Source organism: Cyprinodon tularosa, unplaced genomic scaffold, assembly GCF_016077235.1.
Source record: "Cyprinodon tularosa strain WSP-4 unplaced genomic scaffold, ASM1607723v1 ctg737, whole genome shotgun sequence".
NCBI lineage: Eukaryota > Metazoa > Chordata > Actinopteri > Cyprinodontiformes > Cyprinodontidae > Cyprinodon > Cyprinodon tularosa.
Window position 1 is genome coordinate 329,109 of NW_024039493.1, and position 22,353 is coordinate 351,461.

At 42.0% G+C, this 22,353-nt stretch overlaps 1 protein-coding gene across 1 annotated transcript in view; it reads right to left on the reverse strand.

Annotated features, from left to right (window-relative positions):
- Window positions 1-21,909, reverse strand: part of f5 (coagulation factor V) — a 48,732-nt gene extending 26,823 nt beyond the window's left edge. The window contains exons 1-10 of the mRNA XM_038269715.1: window positions 21,488-21,909; window positions 18,980-19,062; window positions 15,913-16,035; window positions 12,142-12,354; window positions 11,886-12,047; window positions 4,436-4,657; window positions 4,195-4,360; window positions 836-1,016; window positions 562-658; window positions 271-476 (exon numbers count right to left, since the gene is read on the reverse strand). Of these exons, the coding sequence (XP_038125643.1) occupies window positions 271-476; window positions 562-658; window positions 836-1,016; window positions 4,195-4,360; window positions 4,436-4,657; window positions 11,886-12,047; window positions 12,142-12,354; window positions 15,913-16,035; window positions 18,980-19,062; window positions 21,488-21,642 (1,608 nt within the window). The 5' untranslated portion in view covers window positions 21,643-21,909. The remainder of the gene's footprint in view (window positions 1-270; window positions 477-561; window positions 659-835; window positions 1,017-4,194; window positions 4,361-4,435; window positions 4,658-11,885; window positions 12,048-12,141; window positions 12,355-15,912; window positions 16,036-18,979; window positions 19,063-21,487) is intronic.
- Between the last annotated feature and the right edge of the window lie 444 nt (window positions 21,910-22,353).

The following is a 22,353-nucleotide window of genomic DNA, read 5'->3' on the forward strand; positions in this document are numbered from 1 at the left end:
TCTTTTAGTGCTCTTTCATTGGGATCTTAGTCAGTGGTTTTGTTGGATTTCTTCCCACATTTGTGGCTCCATCATCAGGCCCCTGTGACATCTACATATTTCAGAATTAAACTCTTGGTGTTAATCTTGTTCTTCCCAGTGTCCTTCTCATTGCAAGTAATTTTTTTATTTTTATTTGGGTAAATGTTTGCAGTTGGACAAATGTCTTTGTTGGATTCTTATTGGACTAATCAAGGTTTTTTTTTTAAGTGAAAACATGCAGGTTTTTACCTGTACATTCCTGACATCCAGAGACTGACTCTTGCAGATAAGGATGGGTCCTATCAGTCCTGACGAGATGTCCCGCGGTGCGTCCACAGCACTGTGGTACATCCGTGTCAGACATCGAGGATCGGCTTCCAACGGTTCATTCTCCTCGAGTACTTTCCACACGTAGGTGCGTGTTTCACCAGGCTGAACGGCGTGAGATTGGTTTCCTGGTGATCATGTTACCAAAACCTCCATCAATTGAATGTAATATAAATAAAATCTGTTCGATGTTCTTTCAGAAATAACCCGTACCTCCCTCTGGATAGTTCACTCCCTCCTCTGACTTTTCCACAGTCAGGCCATGTGGGTAGATACTATAAGGCCTTGAGGCCAAATTCTTAAAAACAATCTGTGGGAAAAAAAGGAGAGCATGAAGCAACAATCTAATCGGGCTGAAATGATCGTACAGTGCCTACTGTCCTGTTTAATATTATGTCAGCAAAAGGTTTAGGAATATTCTGTATTTTAGTTTGGCTTGCATCTAAATGAGACATTGAGGTTGTGAGTTCTATAATCACGGTCTCACCGTGATCACGTCTCTGATCTGCGCTCTGATAACCGGACCCAGGATGCCCAGCTCAGTCCTCCGTTGCTTATTTTCTGACTTTTCGGTGAATGATTCATTTTTGTAGAGCGTGTACACCACCTTCTTGTACTTTTCCCCAATACAGTTTGCTGAATGTCTGATGTTCTGGAGCTTGAAGTCTCTAAACAAAGAGAAACATTTTCAGCATAATTCAGAGATAGCCTTTTATTGACCATTTCCTGGTGGGGAAAGAAAACATGATGACAACATAGATTAATCACAGCATCTAGAAAGAATGTTATCCACCTACAGATGCCTTTAGTTGATGCTTTCTGGTAACACTTAAAACACAGCAAAAGGAAATACAAAATAGTGTTTTAAAGTGGTTATCACCCTTATGTTGTTAAAGATAATCTATTCCAAGGAATCTGTGAAATCTGGTTCGATTTCAAGCTGCATGGTGGAGAAGTGGGTTGCACAGTTGCCTTGCAGCAAAAAGGTTCTGGGTTTGATTCCCGACCTTTTTGCATGGAGTTTGCATGTTCTCTCCGTGCATGAGTGGGTCCTCTCCGGGTACTCCAGCTTCCTCCCGCAGTCCAATTAGATTAAATGGCTTCTCTAAATTTTCCTCAGGTGTTTTTAGTGTGTGTATATGGTTGTTTGTCTTTGTGTGTTTCTGTGTAGCCCGGTGAAAGACTGGCGATTTGTCCTAGATGTACCCCGCCTCTCACCCATTGACTGCCAGAGATAGGCACCGGCGCCACTGCGACCCTGACAAGACTCAGCAGGAGAAGATAGATGGTTCAGTTTCACTGGTCAGATGAAGGCTTGTCTGGTATACGAAGACTAAAGGCTGATTTATACGAAACTAGGTCATGTTGCAGTGAATGCAGATATGCCCCGCCCCCTGCCGCAGACACTCTGCTGCACCTCTCCGAAATTGTAGGTGACCGCTAACAGTGTCGCAGACAGGAAGCCTCTGATTGGAAGATCTACATCCGCTCTACACTATGGTATGTCCTGTTTGGTTCCTTACCGGCTTGATTTGTTTGTCTGGCCGCCATTGTGGAAATCGACTGGTGAAGATGGTGCAGCTAGCAGAGCGAGGTGCGTGAGAACGCTGGGACCCTTTTTCCACCTGGATCCCCGCTGTTTTTGGCCCTCATGTCCCTCCGTTGTCGCACAAACTTGCCCCCACTTCCTCAGCACCTCATCTAGACCCACAGCTAGTTCCTGATTGGCCCTCTGGCGTAGTGGCGTGGAATAACATAGCTCAGACCACGCTTCAATATTGGGCAGAAATCAAAATTGTCTGCGACAAGCTCACTACGACACACTGCTGCAGGAGGATAACCAGGCCTTTTTAGTTAATCAACAGCTAAAGGAGGAGGTTACAAATTGAACAAGAACAGCATCTTAGCTCCACTGGCCCCCTCAGTAAATGTTGGAGTTCATTGTTCATCATTATTAAAAAAAAACAGGCGTTCATTGTTAGGAATCCAGTTTGTGTGGGTTGTTTGTGTGTTTTCTCTCTCTCCACCACCAGGTGGTGCCCTGTCCTCGTTGGGCCTCCCTGCTCACCTGCGGCTCGTTGGACTATTACTGGAGGAGTATTTGAGCTGTGGGCTGTCACTACCTCGAGGCCAGAGTTTTTGCCAGTTTTGAGTACTCTAGCCAAGCTGAGATTAGCTGAGTCTAACCTAAGCTTTGTTTCTCTTAGTCTTATCTAGTTTTTGTCTTTGATTTCGGCAGGAAGCCTTCCTGATTAACTGGATACCTGGACTTTCTCCCGCTGGAAGGATTAACTGAGAACACACTGAGCAGGGGAAAACCCCAACATGATCCGTTCAAGTCCTCTTCGGAAATCCAAGTGACAGTGCGCTCCTTTACTCCTCTGGGTCCAACGCTTGTCTATCTGTCCACCCTCCAACAAGTTCCCACTTCTCTGGATTAACCCCCACAAGCTGGATTCAAGGATTGACAAGAGCCCCCTCAAACATGAGTCCCTCTCCTGTAATATTCAAGTCTCAGTCAAATGTCCTACGGTCCCTGAACTGATCACTGTGATCTCCCCTTCAGACTTTCCAGTTCCGGTTCACCAGTCCACCGAGTTCCAGGTCCAACTTCTGTTATTTATCTACATTTAATAAACCTGTTCAACTTTTTCCCTTGGTCTCTGAGTGGCTCTCTGCATGTAGGTCAGATCGCTTAAACCAATTATGACATTCATGGGAAAATACCAAGGCCAAAAGTGATGGTGCCCAGTCAAAGTCTGGACTTTGATCAGATTATAATACTGGATGTTAAACATCATCCAGTGTTACCGACGAAGTTGCACTAAATCCTCCTCACTGACACAGAAGACCCACTGCTGGTCATGGCACTGTTTCTAATGGTATAAACATTAATTAAACTGATTTCAGATAATAAAGTAAAAAAATCTTGGTGTTGTTTTTGATCAGGACCTGTCATTTAAATCCCAGATCAAAGAGGTTTCTAGAATTTCCTTCTTTCATCTGAGGAATATTGCAAAAATGAGCAATCTCCTGTCCAGGGGTGATGCTGAGAAACTAGTTCATGCATTTGTTACTTCAAGGCTGGACTATTGTAATTCTTTACTATCAGGAAGTCCACAAACTGTAGTTAAAAGCCTTCAGCTGATCCAAAATGCTGCAGCCAGAGTTCTGATGAAAATGAAAAAGTTTCTCTGACTGTGACTAACTGGATGTGCTCTCTTCATCCTCTGACATGGGAGCTGGCTCGGAGCTCGTCTGCCTGGCTGTGTGTTTCCTGGACGGGGCCGCCTGTGGAGCTGGTTGACAGCTGCCTTTTGTATCTATGCTTCTTTTTCTATGTCTGCTTCTGTCTCCTTGAACCCCAGTGGGCCTCAGCAGATGGCCGCTCACACTGAGCCTGGTTCTGCTGGAGGTTTCTTCCTGTTCAAAGGGAGTTTTTCCTCTCCACTGTCGCTACAAGCATGCTTAGTGTGAGGGATTGCTGAAGAGTCAATGAGTCGATGCAATCAGCTGGTTTTCCTTGGATAGAAAACTTTGAATCAATCTGACTGGATGATCTGGTGAACTGGAAAGTGACCTGAGATGACATGATGTGAATTGGAGCTATAGAAATAAACTGAATAGAATTGAATTAATTAGGCTTCTGTTGGAAATTGCTCCTTTTCTAAATAGGGCCCGGATGGCTTGGAAAGCTTACTTCTACTAATGGATGGAATCCTTGTTAAACATAAAAAGTGAACAGTGTGGATGCATTTCAGAAAATTAAGAAATCTAAAAGCAGGAACAACAGAAAAGAATGCAAATACTTTTTGTAGTACTGTATATGGAAATAAGGTAGCTCACTCATCAGATTTCTCTCTCATGCTGTTGGAATAATCCCAGACTATTTCTTCTGCAGCAATGTAATATTTCCACTCTTTGCTTAGTCGCCTTTGTAAGATCGTCAACCTCCTCGAAGGTCCCTTGAATTCTTCGCACTTCTTCACATCCACGAAGGCATGCATGCCAGCTGGAATTGTTTGAATGCATTAGAGTCTTTACACCTGGGTTTTAGAAATGTCTTTAAATGTTCAGGTTTACCCACCTTCCCTGTGTTTGAAGGTGTGAGAGGAAAGCAGCCAGCGGCCTGCATGGGGGGCAACAAGGCTGGCGGTGGCGCAGGAGCCGCTGATGAGCCCCACTGACGACACTTTGTGGCCACTCTGGGTCAGGACTTGGCCATTCATGTGAACGGAGAACACCTCTGGTTCTGAGCTCATGCCTACCAGGTGCAGGCTTACAGAGGCGTGAGAACACAGGCTTATATCTGGGAAAGAAAAAAAAAAAGGTTGTTTTGTTTGTTTTAACTAGCATCAAACCAATTTCATACTATTTTAACTCATTGAGCAATAAACTCAGGCTTCTCGAGCGGTTAATGACTTCCTGGTCATCAGTCATAACAATCAGGTTTGCTGCAACAGAGATAAACTTAAAACATGCAAGCTGGGTTCCCTGAAGGCCAGGACTGACAATCTGATAGCAAATGGCCATTATTCTCAATATTACACTGCTGCATATCTGCATTGGATGGATGGATGGATGGATGATGGATGGATGGATGGATGATGGATGGATGGATGGATGGATGATGGATGGATGATGGATGGATGGATGGATGATGGATGGATGGATGGATGGATGATGGATGGATGATGGCTGGATGATGGATGGATGGATGGATGATGCATGGATGGATGGATGATGGATGGATGGATGATGGATGGATGGATGATGGATGGATGATGGATGGATGGATGGATGGATGGATGATGGATGGATGATGGATGGATGGATGGATGATGGATGGATGATGGATGGATGGATGGATGATGCATGGATGGATAGATGGATGATGGATGGATGGATGGATGATAATGGATGGATGATGATGGATGATGGATGGATGGATGGATGGATGGATGATGGATGGATGATGGATGGATGATGGATGGATGGATGATGGATGGATGATGGATGGATGGATGGATGATGGATGGATGATGGATGGATGGATGGATGGATGGATGATGGATGGATGATGGATGGATGGATGATGGATGGATGATGGATGGATGGATGGATGGATGATGGATGGATGATGGATGATGATGGATGGATGGATGGATGATGGATGGATGATGGATGGATGGATGGATGATGCATGGATGGATAGATGGATGATGGATGGATGGATGGATGGATAATGGATGGATGATGGATGGATGATGGATGGATGATGGATGGATGGATGGATGGATATGGATGATGATGGATGGATGATGGATGGATGGATGATGGATGGATGATGGATGGATGGATGATGATGGATGGATGGATGATGGATGGATATGGATGGATGATGATGGATGGATGGATGGATGATGGATTGATGGATGAGATGGATGGATATGGATGGATGATGATGATGGATGATGGAGGGATGGATATGGAATGGATGATTGATGATGATGAGGATGATGATGGATAATGTGGATGATGGATGGATGGATGATGCATGATGGATTGGATATGATGGCTGGATGATGGATGATGGATGGATGGTTGGATGATGATGGATATGATGATTGATGGATGATATGATGATGTTGGATGGATGATGATTTGCATGATGATAGATATGATGATGGATGGATTGATGGATGCGGATAATGGATGAATTATGGATGATATGAATGATGGATGTATGGATGATGGATGGATGATGGATGGATGAATGATGATGATATATGATATGGATAGGGATGATATGGATGGATGGATGATGATGAAGTTGGATGATGAATGAGATTGATGATGGATGATGATGGATGGATGGATGAGATGGATGATATATGATGAGGATGGGATGGAATGGATGATGGATGATGATGGATGGATGATGGATGATGCATGATGGAATAGATGGAATGATGGATGGATGATATGGATAATGGATGGATGATGATGTGATATGGATATGAGATTTGGATGGATAATATGATATAATGATGATGGATGGATGATGGATATGGATGGAGGATATATGAGATGGATGGTGATGGATGGATGATGGATATGGTTTGATGAATATGGATGAATTGATGATGGATGGAGAAGGATGATAATTGATGGATGGATGGATAATGAATGGATGATAATGATGATGGATGAATGGATGGATGGATATGGATGGATGTGGATTGGGAAGAGATGATGATGTTGGTTGATGAATGGATGATGATGGATGGATGATGGACTGATAAATTGAGGAGTGGATGGGATATGATGGATGATGGATGATATGGATGTTGGATGGATGAGGAGATGATGATATGTATGGATGATGGATGGATGGATATGAATGATGGATGATGATGGATGATGATGGATGAGGATGATGATGGATGATGATGATATGATATGGATGTTATTGGATGATGGATAGTGATGAGGATGGATGATTGATGATGGATGGATGGATTGATAATGATGGATGGATGGATGGTGATGAATGGTTGGATATGTTGATGGGATTATGGATAATGTATGGATGATGGATTTATAATAATTGATGATGGAGGATAAATGATGGATAGGAATGATGGTTGGAGGATGATGTTGATAATGATGGATGGATATGATGGATGGATGGAGGATGAGGATAGGATGGAGGGATGATGGATGATGATGATGGATGATGATGTTGGGTGGATGATAATGGTGGCGATAGGATGATTTGTGATAGCGTGATGATGATGGATGGATGGATGGATGGATGATGGATGGATGATGTATGTTGATGATGGATGATGATATGATATGGATGTTGATGGTGAATAGAGATGATGGAATATGATGATGATGGTTGGTATGTGAATGATATGAGGATGATAATGGATGGATGATGGTTGGATGATGATGAGAGGATGATGGATTTGAGGATGATGGATGGATAGGATGATCTATGAAGGATGGAGTTGGATGGATGATGGATAATGGATGATGAGGATGAATAGATGGATGGATGGATGGAATGATGATGATGGAATACTTGATGGATGATGATGGATGGAGATGGTTGGATATGGATGATGAATGATGAGATGGATGGAATTGGATGGATGGATAATGGATGATGATTGGATGATATGGATGATGATGGATGATATTGGATGGATGATGGTTGGATACGGATGATGATGGATGGAGGAGATGGATGATTGATGATGATGCGGAATGATGATTGATGGCTGGATGATGTAACGATGGATGATAATGGATGATGTGGTTTTGGAATGGATGATGGATATGGATGATAATGGATGAATGATTGGAGATGGATGATGGGATTGGGGAAAAAAATGGTTGTGGATGATGGATGATATGGAGTTGATGGATATTGGATGATGATGGATGGATAATGGATGATGATCGGATAGAGATGATATGATGATAATGATGTATGGTGGATGGACGAATGGACATGGATGATGATTGGATGATGATGGATGATGGATGATGGATGTGATGGATGGAGGATGATGATGGATAATGGATGGATATGGATATGGATAATGATGGATGATGGATGATGATGGATGGATGATGGAATGGAAATGGATAAGATGATGATGGATGATGGATGGATGATGGAATTGGTGGATGGATGAGATGATGTTGGATTTGGATGGATGGCTGAATAATGGATGATGAAGGGATGGATAATCGGATGAATGATGGATGGATGATGATGGAGGATGATGATGATGGATGATGGATGAATAATGATGGATGATGGATGATGGATGATAATGGATGGATGGATGGATAATGGATTGATGAGGATGCCGATAATGGATGGGATGATGGATGGATGGATAATGGATGGATATGGATGATATTGGATATGATGATGGATGATGATGGATGGATTATGATGATGATAATGATGTTGAGGATGATACTGGATGGATGGATGGAGTGGATGATAATGGATGGATATGGATGGAGAATGGATGATAATGGGAGAGAAATATGGATGAGATGATGGATGAATAGATAATGGATGGATGATATGGAATGGATGATGGATGATGGATGAGGATGTTGGATGGATGTTGGATTTTGATGGATTGAGTTGGATGATGGATAATGTTGGGAGGGATATGATATGATGGATGGTGGTATGGCTAGATGATGGATGATGGATGTTGACGGATGACGATGATGGATGGAATGATTGGATGGATAGATGGATGAGGTTGGATGGAGGATGATGATATGGAGAGATGATGATATATATGATGATGATGGATGGATGGATAATGGATGGATGATGGATGGATGATGGATGATGATGATGATGGATAATGGATGGATATGGATGGATATGGATGAAGGATGGTGGATGATGATGAATGTTGTTTTGTTGGTTGTGATGAATATGTATGGTTGATAATGATGGATGATGATGGATGGGTTGTGGTTGGTTTGAAGATGGATGGGGTTGGTGGATGAAGTGGGATGTTATGATGATGGATAATGGATGAGGGATGGATAATGATGGAGGTTGGAGGATAATGGTTGGATATGTTGATGATAATGGATGATATGGATGGATAATGGATGGATGAGATATAGGATATGATAATGGTTGATGGATAATGATAATGTTGGTTGGTTGTGATGGATAGGTGGATGATTGGATGGATGATATGATGATGATGATGTTTATATGGTTATAGTTTTGGTTGTTATGGTTGGTTGTTGTTTTGGATGGAATTGGTTTTGATGATGGTTGGATGTGGGTTGTTTGTGGTTGATGGAGGTTTTTGTGGTGGTTGTGTTAACAGATGATGATGGTTGGTTTATGAATTAGGGATTGATTGGTTTTTTGTTAGGATTTGAGAGGGTTATGGTTGGATGTTGATGTTGGAGGGTTGGATGAGGGATAAAGTGGATTTGGATATTAAGGTTGTGGTGTGGTTTGTGTGTTATGGAGTTCATGTTGTTGTATGTTGTTATGGAGGATGTTTGGATTTGGTGGTAGGATTGGATAGATATGTGCATGGATACATGATGAGTGGAATCTGGAAGATGGATAATGGATGATCATGTTCTGAGGATATGATGAGATGGAGGGATAATGGATGAGATGGATAATGATGGATCTTAGTGGATGATGATGGATGATATGATATGATAATGATAATATGGATGATATATGATGATAATGATGGTTGATGATGATGGTGATATAATGGAATATATTGATGGAGAATGATGATGATGGATGATGGTTGATGAAGGAGGATGATGATGATGATATGAGGATGATATGAAGTGGATGGAGGATGATATGGAGGGATTATGGATGTAGATATAATGATGGTTAGGGATGATGAATGGATGGATGGATAAATGGATGGATGGATGGATGGATGGATGGAATAGGATTGTGATGATGGAGATGGATGGTTGTGGATAATGATGGTTGTTGATTATGATGGATGGTTGATGTGGATTATGGATGTTGATATGAGATGGATAAGGATGGATGATGGATATGATGGTCATAAGGATGGATGATGGATGGATGAATGATTGGATGATGATGGATGGATGGATGGAAAATGGATAGATGAAGGATGGATGGATGATGGATGATGGATGATGATGGATGATGATGATGAATGAGATGATGATGTAATGATGGATGGATGGATGATGGATGATGGATGTAAAAAGATATAAATGATGGATGATGGATTATGATGGTTTATGATGGATGGTTGGATAATGGATAGATGGTTGGCTGGAGGATGGATGATGTATGATGGATGGTTGATGGATGATATTGGATGATGATGGATGGATAATGATCTGATAATGATGATGATGATGATGGTGGATGGATAATGTGATATGATGATAATGGATGATGATGGTTGATAATGATGATATGGATGATATGATGGATGATTGATAGATATGATAGATTGGATTGGATGATATGATGGATGGATGGATTGGAGGATTAATATGAATGATGATATGAATGATGATGGATATATGAATGGTGGATGGATGATGGATGATGGGTTGGATGATATGGATGATGATGGATGGATAATGGAAGGATGAGGATTGATGATGAGATGTGGATGGATAATGATAGATGATGATAGGGATGATTGATGATATTGGATATGATGATATGGTTGACATAATGATGGATATGGATGGACTTGATGATGGATGATATGATGAGGATGATATTGGATAATATAGTTGATGAGGGTTATATGGATGGATGATGGATGGATGGATATATGGATGATATTTTGTGGATGGAGAGTTGATGGATGGATGGATGGAAATGATGATGATGATTTATGATGGTGGATGGAGATGATATTGATGAGATTTGATGAGGATGATGTTGGATGTGGGTTGAGATAATGATGATGATGTTATGTTAGATGATGATGATATGGTTTTTTTTGTGATATGGTTGTAAATATAGAATGGTTTATTGGATGATTGAGAGATTGTTGTATTGGATGGATTGGTTGATATATATGGTTTTTGATGAGTATGTTAGATGTTGATAGTGTTTTTTTGTTTTGATATGTGATTGTTATTTTGAGTTATGGATATGGAGGTTATTATAATGATGATAGTTGATTGATATGATTTAAGATTGGTTTTGGTGTTTGATGTTGATTTGATGATATTTATGTTTGGGAGTTTTGTTTGATGATATGTGTTAGATTTTGGATGAGTTATATGTGGATGGGTGTGTATATGATGTTGGATTTTGATGAGTGAGTGTGTTGGTGTGTAGTTTTTTGTGTTGGTGATTGGTGGTTGGTGTGTGTGGTGGTGGATTTTGCTTTGATTTAGGGAGTGTGGGTGTGTTTGTTGTTGATGTTGTTATTGGATATTTTGATTTGTTTGTGTTAGATTTTTTTATTTGTTTATGTTGTGGTTTTTTATTGTTTTGTTTATGTAATATGTAGGAGAGGTGAGTTTGAGATTTGGAGGATTTGTTTGATGATATATTAATGATGATTCATATGAATGATATGATGATTGTTGTGTTTGTTGTGTGGGTTGTGAGGGGTTTTGTGGGTTGAAGAGTGTTTGTTGGTTGGGGTGTTTTGTATTTGTTGGTTTGGTTGGAGGTTTGGTTTTTGTGTGTGTGGTGTTTTTTTTATTTAATGGGTTTTTTTGTGATGTTGTTGGTTTGGTGTGTTTGTGGGAGTGGTGTTATGATGTGTGAGTTTTGTGGAGTTATGATGTTTGGGTTTGGATTTGTGGTTTTGATGTGTTGTTTTTTGATGTTGATTTGGATGATGGATGATTGAGGATGATATTTGGATGATGACGGATGATGATGATATGATGAAGAATTGATCATATAGTATTTTTGTTTCTACCAATCTAGACAATATAAGGTGTGCCTTCAGGTGGCGCTGGGCGAACCCACTGACCAGGTAAGGCTCCCTCTGTGTATCCGTTGATGGTGTATTTGACGTGGTCATCTGGAGAAGGTCCGTTTGGGCTGAACAAACTTTCTTTCTCATCAAAAACTCCAAAGAGAAGAACTAACTCCCTGTGAAGGCCAGCCTGCTCCCCCAGCTCATCCAAGGTGCCTTAAAACAACAGGGACACCAGACAGCAGCGTCATGGAATATTACTTCTTACAAAGCGGGAGAATCTGTTTCAAAGGTTAAGCACAACACTGACCAGGTTTACAGATGAGCAAGGCACCAATGAGGCCAGAGTTGTAGTCCTGCACCACGTTTCGGTGGGAGATGTAGGTGTAGGTGAGACAGTTGGGATCATCGGGCAGCGGGGACACTTCCTGAGTCACCTCCCAGTAGTAAACATGTTCCCTGTTAGGTTGCACGATGTCGTCCTCTTTCTCTCTCTGTGAAGTGTTGTCAAAGTAGTTAGCTCCTGTGAAAAATAAAACAAGAAGAGAAGAACCTTCTCCTTTAATTACATAGCCGGTCAGAAGATTGCATACACTCACCCTGTGCATGGACCTGTAAAGAATGCCTCCGAATCGCTCTGAGCAGCTGTTAATCAATGACATGTTTGTCACATTTTTAAATATATGCGACTGGTGATCTCCTGTGTGAACTGCATTCATGCCGCATGCGCAGTAGAGGACGCAATGACGTCACATGCCAGCTGTGACCCAGAATAATGACTTTTGTTGAGTATTGATGACGTTCAGGTCGGATTAATGCGACCTGGCCTTCCGTCACAGGTCGCATTTGAAAAGATCAGATATGTATTGGATTCAGGACCACAGAGCCAAGTGGCGTGGATCGTATTGGTAAACATTGGATCTGTGTCGTTCAGACTGCCCAGAAAAGATCAGACCCAGGTCGCATATGAGCAAAAAAAAATTGTATTTTGGTCACTTCAGGCTGCTGTGTGAACGTAGCTTAATCAGGGCTACATGAACCATTAGGGCCATTTAACATTAAATGTACAGATTGTATTGCTTGGTATTTAAGGAAGGTTTTCAAAGCAAAGGTAATTGTATAATATATGACAAATATCTAGAAAATCCTTTCAATGGCTAAACCTGGCCTGACTAAAGAACAGTACCTAAAAGTGTTGGAATTGTTTCGGTGCTCTGATGATCCCAAAGGCTATGTTAGAGGGGCCTAAATGCCCCAGATAGTTAGATATTCTCCAGTCGTGTGAGAATTTTTCGATAGGGCCGACTTTCAGCCTGATCTTGTGTCATGTAGTGTACAGGGGGTAACAAAGGGCGATCAGTTTGAAATTCAGTCGGCCGTCGTAAGGCGGTCGTGGGCAAATCGCTCAGTAGGCAAACAAGGATTCTTCTTCTTCTCAGAGGAAAACCCAGCAGCATGGCGGGGGGGCAATGAGTGAAATGGAGTTCTTCCTGTCAAACTGTCAGACCGTAGTAGCCACGTTTGCTCAGCCATGTCTTTGTCCAAATACGTCGTCTCCTTTTCTTTTTCGGGCTTTCAGCACAAAATTCCCCAAATATCCAAGGCAGCGCATTTCACTCTAGTGAGCTTCATGTTCCTCTTCAACTGGTTTGGCTTCCGGATAGACAAGTCTGAGTAGCGCCATCTCACTGCGGAGCTGAGTCCCACCTGGTTTTTAGACGTACAGAGTGAGCAGGTAGATCAGGACATCTGTTCCAGATGGGCCATGGCCTTTTACCTTAGAAAAAGTTTTGAGGCACGAGTCACAGGGAGGAGTCCCAGCGGACAGCCCAGAACATGCTGTGTGTGTTGGCTAGCCCTGGAACACCTCAGGATTCCCCCGAAGAAGGTCTGGTAGGTGTCTGGGGAGAGGACAGTCTCAGCGTCTCTGCTGAGTCTACTGACATACAGTAGTAGCCATTCAAAATTTCCCCACTTTCCTTGATGGGCCCTTGGCTGGTCCTTGGCTGGCTCATTGTCTGGCCCTTGGCTAGTCCTTGGCTGGCTCATTGTCTGGCCCTTGGCTAGTCCTTGGCTGGCTCATTGTCTGGCCCTTGGCTAGTCCTTGGCTGGCTCATTGTCTGGCCCTTGGCTAGTCCTTGGTTGGCCATTGGGTGGTCCTTGGCAGGTCCTTGGCTGGCCCATTGTCTGGCCCTTGGCTAGTCCTTGGTTGGCCATTGGGTGGTCCTTGGTTGGCCCTTGGGTGGTCCTTGGTTGGCCCTTGGGTGGTCCTTGGCAGGTCCTTGGCTGGCTCTTGGCTAGTCCTTGGTTGGCCCTTGGGTGGTCCTTGGTTGGCCCTTGGGTGGTCCTTGGCTGGCCCATTGTCTGGCCCTTGGCTAGTACTTGGTTGGCCATTGGGTGGTCCTTGGCTGGCCCATTGTCTGGCCCTTGGCTAGTACTTGGTTGGCCATTGGGTGGTCCTTGGCTGGCCCTTGGCTAGTCCTTGGTTGGCCCTTGGGTGGTCCTTGGCAGGTCCTTGGCTGGCCCTTGGCTAGTCCTTGTTTGGCCCTTTGGTGGTCCTTGGTGGGCCCTTGGCTTGCCCTTGTCCAGTCCTTGGTTGGCCCTTGGGTGGTCCTTGGCAGGTCCTTGGTTGGCCCTTTGGTGTTTCTTGGTGGGCCCTTGGCTGGCCCTTGGCTAGTCCTTGGTTGGCCCTTGGGTGGTCCTTGGCAGGTCCTTGGTTGGCCCTTTGGTGGTCCTTGGTGGGCCCTTGGCTTGCCCTTGTCTAGTCCTTGGTTGGCCCTTGGCAGGTCCTTGGTTGGCCCTTTGGTGGTCCTTGGTAGGCCCTTGGCTTGCCCTTGTCTAGTCCTTGGTTGGCCCTTTGGTGGTCCTTGGTGGGCCCTTGGCTTGCCCTTGTCTAGTCCTTGGCTGGTCCATGGCTGGCTGTTGGCAGGTCCTTGGTTGGCCCTTGGGTGGTCCTCTACATTTCCCTTTTAAACATCAATCTTTGCACTAAAATATTCTTTCTGTCATGATTTGTGGACATTATGATCTAAAGAGAAGCGCCATCTGCTGGTCAGACCCTGTAATTCAATGAAGTCAGAGTAAAGAAATATGCTAGAGGGGGTCACTGCAGTGGCTGGAAGTTGGAGGGTATTTTGCTGGGAGCTGCAGGGAAGTGGGCTGCCATTCTGCTGGTGTTGGACTGGGAACGGCCATTTTAAACGGTTGCTGAGTACAAGTTTTTATACATGTATGAATAAAAATAAGAAATCAAAGGTCCTTTATATAAAATTAAACCAATTGTCTCCAACAACCCAAACAAATTTATCCTCCCTGGTACGTTTGTAACATAAAGTCATGATGAGGATACATGTCACATTATTTTTGGTAGCGGTTTTAAAAATATTATAAATTTTTTGTAGATCCCAACAGGGAGTGCCCCTCCATGTACATTATATTTACAGTTGTATTTATAAATGTTTTAACTGCTGCAGATAAGAACAAAATCTACAATAAATTGAAACTTTTGAACCACTTTCTTATTCATTACAATCATTATCTTGGTATCTGAAAAAGAAAATAGTCTAAGCAAGTAGCTTCATGCACATGATGACAGCATTTGCTGTTTTCCCCAGCAGCACAGATGGTTGGTGGTTGGATGAATAACATCCTGCAGGGTTTGCAGAGGCTTAAGTAGATTATTGACCGACTGTTAATCTGATTATCTGAATTCCTTTAAATTAATGAAGAGGAAATAAACTGCTTCCTGTAAACATGTTTCTTTATCAACCTATGTGATATTAAATTAATCAATTAGAGACTAATTCCAGATTTGGGGGGGTCTTAGATGTTAATCTTCATAATATCTAGTTCTTCTGAGCTGCTTTCCTTGTATCAGGACACGCAGAGCGATTCCAAAAGGCTTCTTCCTGTTGGACTTCAGAACCGTCTGCTTTGATAGCCTGGTTAATATTTTAGGAGAAAATAAACACTTTTGTTTGTTGTGTTGCTCAATGCTGTGTGTGTAACAGAGCCACTAGCAGCAGGATCACTAACAGTGACCCTATAGTACAGTGTGTTGCCTGTTTGAAAATGTGCTCACCCTCTGACCGCTTCCCGTAAGTCACCCCGTGTGGGTGGATGCTGTACGCTCCGTTTGCCATGTTTCTGAAAGTGACCACGATGGTCTCCCCCACCTCGGCCCTCAGCGTGGGGCCCAGCAGACCTGCAGAGAAGCACAGCCACAAGTTTCATTAGGATTGTTTGCAGCTTTGGGATGTGATGCAACATCAAAACGCTCAGAAACAAATTTGGAGCCTCAGACGTTCTGGGTGGTTGATGATTTAGCTGTGGTAGAAAAGACTTAATGCTAATTCTGCGTCTTCTATCAGAATCAGCATGATCAGCTGAACAATAGTCGGGATAAATCATATTGGTCCAATTTGTTTCTGTGCTTTCAGTAGAGCGAACCTGATGGATTTCTGGGGTGAAAAAATTTGTATAAATAATCATCCGATATAAAAGTAAATCCAACAGAAAATGAAACTGAATAATCTCGATTAGATTTGAAAAAAAAAGAAAAAAACAGGAAAAACTTTACTTTGACTTTTGTCTCACAGAGAGAATAGTTTTATGGAATATGGAGGAAAAAGCTTTTCACCACTAGCCTGGTGAGACCATCCTGATGTCGTGAGCTTTCAAGGTTTCACTCGCAGATCAGTCTGGAGACTCTCCGTTAAAGAAAATTTGGAGCCGTTCACCAAACGAACGTCCAATCAGCGTTGGCTTTGAGGCGGGTTGAGGTGTGACGCAACGAGAAGCGCGACAGTTCAGTCTAAAGAACATGGCAGCTTCAGCCGATGAAACTAGCGTTAGCGTGGCTATCGAGCAAGTTTTATGGGAATTACAGAGTATTTCTTCACTGAAAGAAGAGCAAAACACTGCTCTGGAGGCTTTTCTCAGAGGAAAAGATGTTTTTGCTCTTCTCCCGACTGGTTTCAGCAAGAGTTTGATCTATCAATTGGCTCCTCTTCGTCGTCGCTCTGTTAGTACGTCATATGCTTCATTGATCTGATTGGTTTATTTGGCCCGTCTATCACCAACATAGGCCGATCAGCTAACCAGTATTTTCGCCCCTTCCCAAAATTACTTCAACGGAAGGTTTCCAGATGGATATGTGGAGCAAATCCATCTGGTGGAGTCAGGTTATTTCACCACAGCTGCACAGAAGCAATAAACCAAAGACATCTTCAGAACCGGCTGGTCTGAAGCCTCCAGTGCAGGCCTTTATACAAGCCTCTGATTAAAAATCTAACGGGTGATCTCCAGTGGACGATTTTACACGCCGCCATCGCTACTAACTGGTTTTTATCGCTTATTAATCGGGGTGTTTTAAACTAGTGTCCTTTCTACGGTCTGTCTGAAAACATCTTCCATGTTTTTATGGAATCCACAAGACTAAAGACCATTTTTAACCTTTTAATTAGTGTTTTTTGTCTTTTTTTTTTTTTTACAAACATCTCTTTTTTATAGGAGGAGTTTGCCAGAATAGGAAAAATAAGAATTATTAAAAATGCTTTAATCAGTGAAGCAAAGATGGCCGTTTATTGTCCCTTGGAGACAGACTGCAGGTGTGAGCTCAGCTTGACGCTGCGGCTCTGAGGAGTTTAACTTCCACAGAGACACGCAGAACATGGAGGATTTATTCAGCTGTGGGGTTTTAACAACATTTGATGATGGAGAATTACAATTTAACAAGATCCTCATTTAATGATTTTTAGCTGACACTTGTTTTACATCATTAATTGATGCCATTGTTTGATTTGTGTAATTAAAGAAATGTGATGGTCCACCATTGCTCTTCATTTGTTGATGCTGGTTCCAGCTTTCCTTTTAGAGATTCCCAAACCCAAGAAATGGCGATGCAGCCCTTTTAGCACTGATAGAGGACAACAAAGTTGTTTCCCCTCCTTGGGGCCATGATGCGTTGCTTTTGGAGCTAATTTAACCAACTTCATGTTCATTTTTGATGATGCTACCTGCTTAGCCACAATCAGGTCTTGATGTAGATAATAAAATAAACTTGAATTCATTTTTATTCTCTATATTTTCTCAGGTTATTGTTGTCAGGTGTTGATATTTATTTTTTATTGATTTATTGATTTGACAGGGTCAGTGTACATTAATAAACATTCCTGCAAATGCTGCAGAATTAGCCAAAAGACTATTTTTTTTATCTGTTGTCCCTGGACAGATTTTAAAATTGCCTAAACCTAAAAACAAAACAGTAAGAATTTTACAGTGAAAAATACAAACATGAAAAGAAATAAAACAGCTATAACTCTTCAGAACTTAATAATACAGACTTAATGTTCGCTGGGCTGCAGATTTTAGGTTAATAAAATAGAATAAAACACTGAAATAAAAAGGGGCTGCATGGTTTGTTAATTGAATCAATGTTGATGTAACTGACGTGTTATGAGCCAGTTTTTTAGATACTTTTTAAAAAGAGTGAATGTTGTAGGATCTCTAATGTTCTGAGGGACATAGTTCTTCTCCTGAGCTGCTGCGACTGCAGAGGCTCTTTGACTGAAAGCACTTTTAGTTTAGAAAACACGGCCTCCTCTGGCCGACCCTCCTCTATTTATTGGATGACTGAAAATATTCAACCATGAAAAATGCTGCTGGAGATTCTCAGTCATCCAGGTCAGTCATTCCAAACAGTGAAGTTAAAAATCAAACCACTGGACTTTGTTTTCATATATTAAGGGCTGGTTTTCCAGTTTTAATGTGCATGCTTTCTATTAAACCTGGAACTCAACGCTAAGTCAGACATTTTGAATTTAAAAAGCTTCCTGGATGGGAAGAATGTCTTCAAACTTGGGAAAAAAAGTCCAGTGGATTGTTTTTTTAACTTTGAGTTTTTGGAACAACCATAAGAAAAAACAAAAAAACCAAAGAAAACATGGATAAAAGAAATCTTAAAGAGGTTAAATCCTTCTACGGGCAGTGATGTTCTCCCAGCCTTCTATCACACCGTCTGGGCCACAGTGCCCTTCGTCTAGGGAAAAGTGTTTGATAATGTGTCATGTTGTGGGAAATAAATTGTGAAGCAGAATATCCGCATGATAAAAGCCAGACTAAGCGCTTGTTTCTGCAGCAGCACTTACCTAACCAGGAGGGATGAGCTTTAGCCTGCCGGAAGTCTTTCTCATATTCTCTAAAAACCACTTTCTTGTAGGTGGAATCTCTTCTGAGGAATGGTGGAAAAATAAAACACATTAGTTATCAAGTTTAGTAATAGTTAACATACACAGCTCTCCTTTGGAGATCCGAGCTGGTCTTTTCCACCTCTGTGGGGTTCATGCAACCAGCGATGGCCGACAAGTGACCCATTATGCTGCGGCTCACAAAAATCCTCCAGCTGTGTGACTGGAGGCTCCAGGCTCATTTTCAGCTGAAATATCTTATAGAAGACATTATCTGAAGGACGTTATCTGTTGTTGTGGAGCAGATGTGATCCATCCCAGTGCAGCTTTGGTTCATTAATTTGTTTTTTAAAAACGCCTCATTTAGTAGCTGCTAGTTTGGAGTTTTTCCACATTGATTTAAATCCAGTTTCAGCTAAGCTTAACTCATAGACCACATGAGTTCAAGTTTAAGTTAGAGAGATCTCCTCTAGTACGTGTCTAAACCCTTTAGCTCCTTCTGCTTAATTAGGAGACGGGTAACAATAATGTTAAAAACAAAATGCACAAAAATCCAGTTCCTGAAACTACGGAAGAGGATTAGGGCCACTGAAAAAAAAAAAACGTTAACTGATTTTTACATTTTATTTCAGTTTAGTATGGGAAAAAAAAACTTTATCTCAGAATTCTAACTTTTTATTCAGAATTCTCAGAATTCTGACTGAATTCTGACAATAAAAAACGTCAGAATTTTTAGATTAAAGTCAGAATTCTGCAAAAAAAGTCAGAATTCTGACTTTTTTCCCATACTAAACTGACATAAAATGTAAAAATTAGTTAACTTTTTTTTTTCAGTGGCCCTAATCCTCTTCCATATGAAACCCAGTTGCTGCCCAGAAATGTGACATGTCCCCGCACATCCTGCACAGGGGGGGGGGATTTACCATGAGGCAATACCTGGCAGCTGCCTAGGGCCCCAAGTTCCTGGGGGCCCCATAAAACTCTGTCTCCATGTTTGGTTAATACAACTATTCCTTATTTCTGCTCATTAATTATGTTTCTGATAAAAATCCTTTGGCTAAAATGCCATCAGAACACTGATAACATTCAGTGTGTCTCAGCCCCCCCCTTCAGTGTCCACCATATTGGATCAGTCCATTTGCTGCACATGTTCAGAAAGGTCCAAACAGACAGCAGCAAACCATTTGAAAACAAACCATGCAAAGAGCAGTGTTGCCAACTTAGCGCTTTAGTCGCTATATTTAGCCACTTTTCAGACCCCTCTAGCACTTTGATTTCTAAAAAGCTCCTAGCGCCAAATCTAGAGACTTTTTTCTACTACTGGAGACTTTGGAGACAACATCTAAAAGCAGCGAACTCTGCTCTCCAGAGCGAGTAGATTGGTAACCCCGCCTCCTGCTCTCCTCTATCTTGTCTGCTGTCATGATTCATGCAGCTATTATTTCATCCAAATGAAAAATGGAGAACAGAGAAGCAGATCATGGCTTGTCTACAGTGAAAAGAAGGACTGGGTTATTTACTTTGGCCTTTTTGGAAACACAGGAAGGAGCAATCGGCTAAGTGAGCTTAGTGCTTGGAAAAAATCTTTCATTCCTTTAGAGACAGCATGAAAAGTCAGCTGAGTACAAAACATAGAGAGGAAAACAAGAAAAGGGACAAGAAGAGAGGGACACAACCTAGAACAGATAATGGATGTCTATTCTATTAACATTTCTCTATAATGGGGCTGTTTTATGTGTTGTCTTCTCAGTTCAGAGGGCCCCCTGCCTGTCTTTGCCTAGGGCCCCATATTTCCTAAATCCGCCCCTGCTCCTTTTCTTTGCATGCAATTTGCCTCATTAAAGATTTTAAAATGATAAATTAATGATTATTCAGAGAGAATAAGATTTATTTATCAAAAGAATTATAAAAAATGAAGATGGTTTCATATCAAAATGAAAGCTGGATAAATGAAACTCAGACAACATAGACGATATAGTCCATAGACCCCCCCCCTTTCAGAGATAGCCTGGGTCCCCCTCTGACCCCTCAGCAATAAAAGCCAATAATAACAATGTTTATTACTATGTAATGCTTTCACTCTCACTTCCAAAGCAGCACATGTTGATCATTTTTATTATTTCAGAATATTTCCATGATTGACAGCTCACTCTCTACCTGTTGGATTACGCCCTAAACGCCAACGCTAAAAACATCAGTAATTATTCAATAATAAACGCATTATTCTGCTGTATGTTTGCGCCTTAAAAGGACCAAATCCAATGAATATTAAACACTGCCTTTTATTTCTTAACCATTATTGACCCAAAGTTCCTGGAAGTGAAAAATGGCTTCCCTTCCCTCATCAAATCACAGGCTGCAACCATACATGTGTCTAAAATGAAGGGAACTGGTAAATTCACATATTTCTATGAATTAAATTAAACAACGAACAGATGTGATACAAATGGTGATTGATTTCTAGCCCACCTGTTGGTGTCATAGCCAGAATAGTTCCAGTCTATCTCTACAGCAGCGATATAATAGTGTCTCTCTCTGGATCCCAGCTGCTCCGCTTCCACAGTCAGGGCTGCCAGTAGAAGCAGGACGTGCAGGACGGCTCCAGGCCAAAGACACAGCTTCATGTCTGGGATGGATCCTCCAGGTGAAAGCCGCTCCGTGCCACAAGTCTGTTTGGCTGTGATCTGTCAGAGAGGCAGGACTCTGTGTTTTTATCTGTCACTGACACACACACACACACTGGGACACACTCATGCACCCGTCTGTTTCCAAACATTATGTCCCGGGGCAATGAACTCAGCTCTGCTCTTTTCCCTCTCTTGTAATTGCAGGCGAATGTGTTTACTCCTGAATCATCCCTGTGGTCGTGCCCATCCCATCCTCGCTGTGGGGAGGAGTGTTGAAACGATCCCTCAGAATGCTGAAAGTTAGATCCACATGCTGCAGATCCAGGCCGGGGTTTTCCCTCACACTGATTGGGCGTTAAGACAGAGACAGAACACACATGTTTATTTGTACATATGAATCAGAGCTCTGAGAAAAAGAAAAAATGTTTAAACTATAACTATACAAAGTCTCTGTGTAATAATTTAACACGTTTAATGTGGTCTGTTTCCTCGCTATGACTGATCCTCTGCAAATGAAAAACAAATATCTACAAAAAAATGTTTCCTTCAAACTTTGGAGTTTCTCAGATTGCTCAGTTAGAGGCTCAGTTTGGGAATCATAGAGTCAGACCTCCTCCTGTGGCCTGCTGGGAAATCATAAAGCTGTCAGTCAAACTGTCAGGAAGAGAACTGTCCCCCCCCCACAGAAGGTCTGGATCATCCTTGGGT